Source organism: Cyprinodon variegatus, unplaced genomic scaffold (genome assembly GCF_000732505.1).
Source record: "Cyprinodon variegatus isolate N-32 unplaced genomic scaffold, C_variegatus-1.0 Scaffold1701, whole genome shotgun sequence".
NCBI classification, from domain to species: domain Eukaryota; kingdom Metazoa; phylum Chordata; class Actinopteri; order Cyprinodontiformes; family Cyprinodontidae; genus Cyprinodon; species Cyprinodon variegatus.
This window is the reverse complement of record NW_015152154.1, coordinates 33,501-41,296: the sequence shown is the minus strand read 5'-3', so window position 1 is coordinate 41,296 and position 7,796 is coordinate 33,501. Positions and strand designations below refer to the sequence as shown.

General features: G+C 47.5%; 1 protein-coding gene across 2 annotated transcripts in view; it reads left to right on the top strand.

Moving 5' to 3' along the window:
• Nucleotides 1-7,796, top strand: part of LOC107104343 (transcription factor HIVEP2-like) — a 76,233-nt gene that overhangs the window by 56,548 nt on the left and 11,889 nt on the right. For both annotated transcript variants that reach the window (XM_015404333.1, XM_015404332.1), the window contains exons 3-7: nt 1,238-1,279; nt 1,518-2,831; nt 2,918-4,773; nt 5,854-6,111; nt 6,657-6,825. In XM_015404333.1, the coding sequence (XP_015259819.1) occupies nt 1,850-2,831; nt 2,918-4,773; nt 5,854-6,111; nt 6,657-6,825 (3,265 nt within the window). In that variant the 5' untranslated portion in view covers nt 1,238-1,279; nt 1,518-1,849. The remainder of the gene's footprint in view (nt 1-1,237; nt 1,280-1,517; nt 2,832-2,917; nt 4,774-5,853; nt 6,112-6,656; nt 6,826-7,796) is intronic.

Sequence of the window (7,796 nt, the reverse complement as noted above, 5' to 3'; positions counted from 1 at the left end):
GGATGATGGATGGATGGATGATGGTTGGATGGATGGATATTTTCCCTCTCCATGCTCTATTGAAGGATGTCGGCCGGTGTTTCTATCGCTGCCATCCTGTCAGATGCTTCCCTGTTTCTTCTCCCTGGAATCCTTCATCCAGAATTCCAGCTCTGATAACAGGACCTTCATCTGATCGTAGACTTGAAGTAACTAGAAGTTGCAGGGCGGTAGTACAGAGTTTGATGCGGTCCATGTTCAGCAGAGGAAATGTATTCACCAAACAGAGGATTTAGTTTTTGGGTTCAACACCACATTCCTGCAACATGAACGCCATGGAAAGCTGGAAAACATGATCCAGTGAGCCAGTGTCTCTGGTATGTGTTTGTTTGAACGGGGAGAACATCTAAAAGTGCAACGTTGCCCAAATTTAACGTTCCTGCTGCTAATAATAAAGTATGTTTTCTCAGGTGCTATTTATAGATTACACTTTGGGCCCCAAGACACACACACACCCACACACACGTCACAGAGTCCTCCTTACGAGCAGCGGGGGGGGGGGGTGTTGCAATGCTAGTGTTTGGGAGGTTTTTAAAACCCTCAGCTGAGGAAATGCAAAGCAAATCTGCAGCTTCAGCAGGGATGTTTACGTGTGCTCTGCAGTTTGTTCTTCCTCTGCTGTCAGGTGTTGCTGCGGTTAAGAAACGTTAAACAGCGGAAACACACACATACACACCGTCTGCTGCAGCCTTGCTGCAAAGCCTGCGCGCTCGCTTTCTACTTCTTCGCCTCTTTCTGTTTGTCTGCACTCTGTTTGCTTTTCGATCTGCTTCCATTGAGCCGTGACTCTCTGAGAGGAAGGAAAAGGTGCGAGCGCTGATGGCTGCTCTTCAGCTTGGCCTTTTCGGCCGCCTACACACATTATGACACTTGAACGTCACTTCCATAACTCTATTTATAAGCTTTTGTGTCTTTTTAGGAACAGCGTGGGTTTGCTTTTCACCGGTGACTCACCGAGTGAAAGATGGAGGGAGGGAGGAGGGAGGGAAAAGGCAAAAACTGCAGATGGGTTCCTGTGTTAGGAACCAATCAAGCAGTGAGGAATGTTTATTTCTGTACATCAGACATGCAGCTCGTAACCCGCAGAGTATAACTGATTATGTCACAGTGATAAAGCTGCTTATGAGGGGAAAGGAAGGTCACTTCTGTTGCCTTTCAGTTACTAATAAGCCATTTTCTGTGTCTTGTTGTGTTGCAGGTATCTTCCTGAGACCATTGAGAACCTTTTGAAACTACAGAGGTATTCTGAAAGAATAACTTTTAAATTAAATCTGCGATTTAATCTTCAGATGTACACCATAGCCTTGATGTATTACAGCTTTAAGCAATAATTGCTAAATCAACATGCCTTTGATATAAATGAATATTAACCATGTATACTATACAGGGCCTTTAAAAAAATTTGAATATGATAAAAATTTTAATTATTTCAGAAATTTGACTAAGAACATAAAGACTGTTTCTTCTGTTCTTCTCAGATCACTAAAGATTCTTCTGCGATCAGGAATGAAAGACGATGCACAACAAAGTTGATGACATTGAAAAGACGATATGCATCTCTGATGCTGAGTACTAAAACTCACCCTTCAACCGCGCCTCTTGATTCCCGTTTTCAGTCGGACTCGCCACTCAGTCTTGCTCAGAGATGGAGGCACAATCTTCCTTTGTTTGAACCTGTTAGCAGCCTCCTAAGGTTCAGTTAACATGCGAGGGTACTTTCAGACCTTTTAGACCCTTCGGTACCTTCTCTCTTAACTAACCCACCGTCCCCTTTTCCCTCTCTTACTAAAACCAGAGGAGGTTAATAAAAATGGAGGCTCGTGAAGCAGCTGCCTCTGGGCACAAAGGTTTGATCAAGGAAACAGTGAAGGAGAAGGCACCTCTTGAAAGAAAGTGGGCATCTGAGCCTACTGCAAACACCAAGCACAGCACGTTTGCTGATCCAGAGGTTAAACATCGAGAGGGTTTTCCCTGTGGTGCAACAGGAATTTCAGCTCCCCATCAAAAGTATGGAATACCAGGCAATTCTGCAAAGCTGCTATCTGGATCATCTGCAGTTGGGGCAATAGGAGGTCCACCATCCCAAGACCCCCAGGGACCTTTTGCACAGGGCTTTCAAAGAGAATATTTCCATTTTGCCCAGCCCTATCCTCAGCATCCCCAAACTGAACGTTTTGTCTCAGGAGCTAAACCACAGCCCGGTCTAGAGCCTCATGCCTGGCCGTTTGTTGGCCAGTTACCCTCTGATGACTTGTACCCTGTAGAGCACCCAGGCCATACTCACCCCCACGGAGCAAGGAGGTTTCCCAGGCAAAAATCTCCCAGTTTACCGAGCTCATTTGGACAATACTCCCACTCAGGCTCTGAGCCCGGGGAGGAGGGCTACGGCAAAAAAGAGCAGAAGCAAAAAAAGCCAGGGAAGTACCTTTGTCCGTACTGCAATCGGGCCTGCGCCAAACCCAGTGTCCTGAAGAAACACATCCGCTCACATACTGGAGAGAGGCCATATCCTTGCATACCCTGTGGCTTTTCCTTTAAAACCAAAAGCAACCTTTACAAGCATCGCAAGTCTCACGCTCATGCCATTAAAGCTGGACTGGTGCCATTTTCTGAACCGACAGTGGCCCCTATTGGGGACGTGGATCAGGCATCCCCAGCGGGTGACGCAGAGGTGCCCTCAGATGGAGAACAGAGTACAGACACAGATGAGGAAGGGGTTGAGGCCTCCACAATGCTGACAGACAAAGACAGTCCCATCCCGCAGATCTCCTTTGAGGATGACAAAAATGCAGGTGAGTTTTCAGCAACAAACCAAGTTCTGAAAAGAAAAAGAATCAAATAATAATCTCCTGTGTTTCTGTGGTTTTTGTCTTTATAGGTAGTACAGAACCAGCCTATGCAGACTCAGCTGAGGAGCTCCCCATCGGATCAATGAAAGTGCCTATCCTTATTATTCCCAAGTCTGGGGGAGTCCCTCCAGCTGGGATGGATTGTCATCCATTTCATGATGTAAAAGGCTCTCATCGCTTGTTGGGATCACAGGCAGGTGGAAGAGCACGTTCACTAGATGACTGCCCCAATGCCAAACAGCGCTTGCACCGGTTGTTTGATAAGGAAGGCCAGAACTCAGATCCAGGCATGTCCCAGTCACTAAACCTCCTCAGTCCCCATAGCAAAGGCAGCACAGACTCAGGCTATTTTTCACCTTTTGACAGTGCTGAGCTGCAAATAGGCACTCCAAATACTAATGTCAAGACATACGAAGAGATTATGTTTGGTCGGACTTGGTACAATAGACCAAACTCCAGGTCGAGACAGTCAATCACATTGAATTTAGCAGGGGCGGACCCCACCATCCTGGCAAAGCAGCCGGGGACTATTACAGACATGGGGAAGATAGTGGAGGACCCAGGTTCCTTTCCAAGAAACCTTGCAGTCTGTGGAGAACCCAAGCATTATCCAACTGGACCCTGCCAAAGCAGTACAGGGCTTTTGGAGCTACCATCAGAGTCTGGAACTCTAATTCGGAGTAACTCGATGCCAACTCCATCTCCTCCCAACCCGAGCGCTCCTCAGGGGATTCGAGGTAGTGTCTCCTTTGATAACATGGTGGCACCAGATGATGTATTCTACCCCCTTCATCCCAGACTCAAACGGCAGGGTGCGTTTGAACAATCAGGTAATGAAGCCCACATAGGAGAGGCTGAGGGCTATGGACACATGGCCAAAAACCTTGTCTCCTCTTTGGGTATGAAAATGAGTGAGCGTAGCCCAGGAGTCCCAGAGAACATTCCCTATAGCCAATATGGTACTAAGGTCAACACGTCCGAAACACGAAAACGACGGAAAGAGAAGAGCGTTGGGGATGATGAGGACAGTCCTGGGAACTGTGACAGTAGCTGTAGTGGTTCCGTTGAGATCGTGGGCGACTATGAGTTTAAACAGAGCAGTCTGGATGGATCCAGAGCCACACCGATAGGCAAAGGCTCGCTCTACAGTGCTCATAGCCAGTCTGACAGCTTTGATACATGCGCTAGCATGTGCTCTGAGGACATCGCATTAGTTCCCGACTTGGAATCCAGGAAAGCAACCCGCGGTTCAGTTATCCAGCATACTGGCATAATATCCCGTCCCAATTCCTTTGAGAAGTCAGAGTCCTTTGAGCAGACAGGATACCAGTCCACAGATAGAGTTCCATCTAGTCAATACTCGGAGCAGTCTGATACTGAGATCTTTGAAGATGCTCTGAGCCCTGAATCTGCTCTTCTGAAGACTAACAGCATGGAGCAGCAAAGTTCCTGTGAGCTAGCTGCCCTTTCATCTTCTTCAGCCACTGCCTCACCTGGCCAACCATATCCCAACTCACACAGACTGGTAAGGCAACCTAACATCCAAGTCCCTGAGATCAGGGTAACAGAGGAGCCAGACAAGCCAGAGAAGGATACTGAACCTGCATCCGCCAAGGAACCTGAGAGGCAGCAGCAGATGGAGGAGTTCCAGCTGCCACAGAGGAGTGACACCCTGTCTCAGATGCCTACAGAAAAGCTGCCCCCCAAGAAGAAAAGGCTGCGCCTTGCAGACATGGAGCACTCGTCAGGGGAGTCGAGCTTTGAGTCAACCTGCACCAGCCTTTCCCGAAGTCCCAGTCAGGAGAGTAATCTCTCCCACTCGTCGTCTCTCTCCATGTCCTTCGACAGAGATGAAGGTCCCAAGTCTGTCTCACCAACTAAACAGGTACCTGGTGTTACTAGACTCATACGTTCCAGCAGATGCATAATAACCAGATTTATTTGTCGAACACAATTCATTTGGTGGAGACTTTGGAAAAGATTTAAAGTGGATGTTATTAGTTTTAAAATGTTAAATCTTAGTTATTCTATTAGCATTTTATTAGTCTACCAACTCATTATGCTCAGACTCAGAGACTGTATGAGACTGTGTTCATGATTGATAGAGATATGAAGTTTGGGATCATTAGGATAGATATGCCTTTTGGTTCTAGAATATAGATATTGAATCAGAAATAAATGAAGCCTTGGGGGACCCCACATGTGATAAACTATACAGAGAGTCCCAGTTAGCCAAGCAGGTTTGAACCAGTTTGAACGCCGTCAATCGTTCAACGGTATGTGATCAAATGGACTAAAGGCCGAAGTCCAGACCAGTGAGCTAAAACCACGTTCTGCAGCTTCTAGAAGTATCCATGTTCTACACGCCTGAATCTAACGTCCTCCAAGCAACAGTCAGGCTCTGTTAATAGAATAGAATAGAATTCAACTTTATGGTCATTCCACCGTCCTCTATTCCCATCTCCTTGGGGAGCAGTGGGCTGCCATTGTGCGGCGCCCAGGGAGCAGTGTGGGGTTAAGGGTCTTGCTCAGTGCAGTCTGTGTCAGTGGGACTTGAACTCAGAACCTTTGGGACCCAAGCACAATGCCCTAACCACTAGGCCCCCCCTCTAATGAGATGAGAGTGGAAGGACACCGTCCCTCGATGATGCATCAGCGTTCAGACAAACGTCCTTTAAGGCATCGACCAACGTAGGACGCTGGATATTTGTTGGGTTGGGAGTTGAAGGGTTGGATCTTCTGCCTCGTGTCTCAGTGGGACATGCTCCTGGGCTTAGCGACTGTCTTTCAGGTTTAACTGTCTCCAAATAACCACAGAGTCAGGGCTTTACTGAACCTGGTATCGCTTTAATTTTCTAGATTATTTGTTTTTATATTTCAGATGTTTCTGAACCTGCTTGTTCTAAGTGTTACCGAGCAAACCCCAGCATGTCGTTATTGAACGCTCCTTTATCTTCCCTCCTAGGATGACGCTATGGTCTCCGGTGGGGGAAAGCAGTCGGAGTTCCTGACTGTGCCTGGCAGCGGCTTTTCCAGCCACCATCAGCAGAGAGAGATGAGGCGATCTTCATCGGAGCAGGCGCCGTGCACGCTGCCCACAGAGCTGCCTGAGATGCGCAGCAAATCATTCGATTATGGGAACTTACCTTCCTCCAGACAGGGCGAGCTGTACACCAGTGCATCTGCTATGAAGGAACGTCGGCGGGGATATTTGGTTCGACAGGTAGAGTTAAATGAACCCTGACCTCTTCTTAATTCAAATGTGCTAATTTCACGCTCCTTCAGTGACAAAACAACCTCAAACTAAACCCATAGAGCCACAGGTCACCCTGAGATTAAGGAATGAACTTCCAGTGGCTGGAAAGATGAGCTGCCATTAATAAAGAGATCAAAAATCTGTTTTATTAGTCTGTGGGTGTCCAAGGTGGGCGGAGCCAAAACAGAGCCAGCCCAATCACTATCGTTTAATGCTAACTAGTCGGGATGTGGATAATTCCTGCACAGCTCAGTGGGAGATGTAAGGATTGATGAGACAAAGAGAGTCAAAGACGACCTTCAGCTGGTTTTTCATTCCGTCACGGAGACAAAATGATAAATATATTTGTCACAGAAAAGTTTAAAAGCTGTTTTTTATTTGTGTTAAAGTGTTTAAACCTGAAAAAGCTAAAATCCAAGACACCAATTCTCACTTTCTTTGCTCAACCAGGTCTATGCTCTAACATCTGTGCTAAGGTTTCTGCAGATCTAAGTAAAGTTTATCACCACCAGGCTTCGCTGAGTGTTTATCCAGAGACGGTCCTCCAGGAAGGAGGCGCACCTGAGATCTCAGTCAAACAGGAGAACCTGGAGCATGGCGTCTGGTCCAGCCCGACGGGTTCTCCTCACGGCAGCGTGGATTTACCCGGCAGGACCAAGCGAGCTGGTAGCTGCGTCAGAGGTAAGCCTGGCAGTCAGCCTTTGCTTTCATTCTGACCCGATGATCTGGTTCCGGTGTCTCTGTAAAGCGCCTTGAGATGATGTGGTGTGAATTGGCGCTATAGAAATAAACTGAATTCAAATAATTAATGATTAAAGCTTTGAAACTGTTCTGAACCGGCCCCTAATCAGGCTTTAGCTATGTTCACGCCGCAGCCTGCAGTCGCCCAAAGACCAATTTATGCCCACATGTGAGCTGGATCTGAACCATGGCAGTCTGAACACAGATCCCATGTTTCCAATGTGATCCAGGCCACCGGTCCTGAATCCGATCGGATCTTTTTAATGGCGTTCAGGTCACATTCATCCAACCTGAACGCCATTAATATCTGACAAAGGTCAATATTCTGCTTCTTCAGATGCAGGAAGAAAAACAACATGGCGGACGACGATGCTGAGAGCAGCATTTATTTTTAACCCGGCTGAAAAGATTGTGTTGTTAACTGACTGAGGTTGAAATTAAAGATGGCGGGATGCGCTCCGGCGCTACTATCCATGTTTACTTCCCGAAGCACAGAACACACTCGCTGGTGACGTCATTGGAATCAGAATAGAGCATTAATGCCTGCAGCTACCAGACTCGCTTTAAGCAGCAGAAGCAGCAGGTTTACCTGCAAAGTCAATGATTGAGTAGCATCAGAAGGTCCTGCAGCGTCAGGAGCAGCAGGAGCAGAAGGAGCAACAGGAGCAGAAGGAGCAGCAGGAGCAGAAGGAGCAACAGGAGCAGAAGGAGCAGCAGGAGCAGAAGGAGCAACAGGAGCAGAAGGAGCAGCGCCTCCTGAGCTTCTGAGCATCTGAGGCGCTTCAGAAGCAGCAGCTGCTGGAGCTGATCTGGGAGCTGGCAGGGAGTCAGACGCAGCACTGCTGATGCAGAGCGCTATGATCACTCCTCTGAAACAGTTTATTAACGCCTAAATTAACTTCAAATGTAGA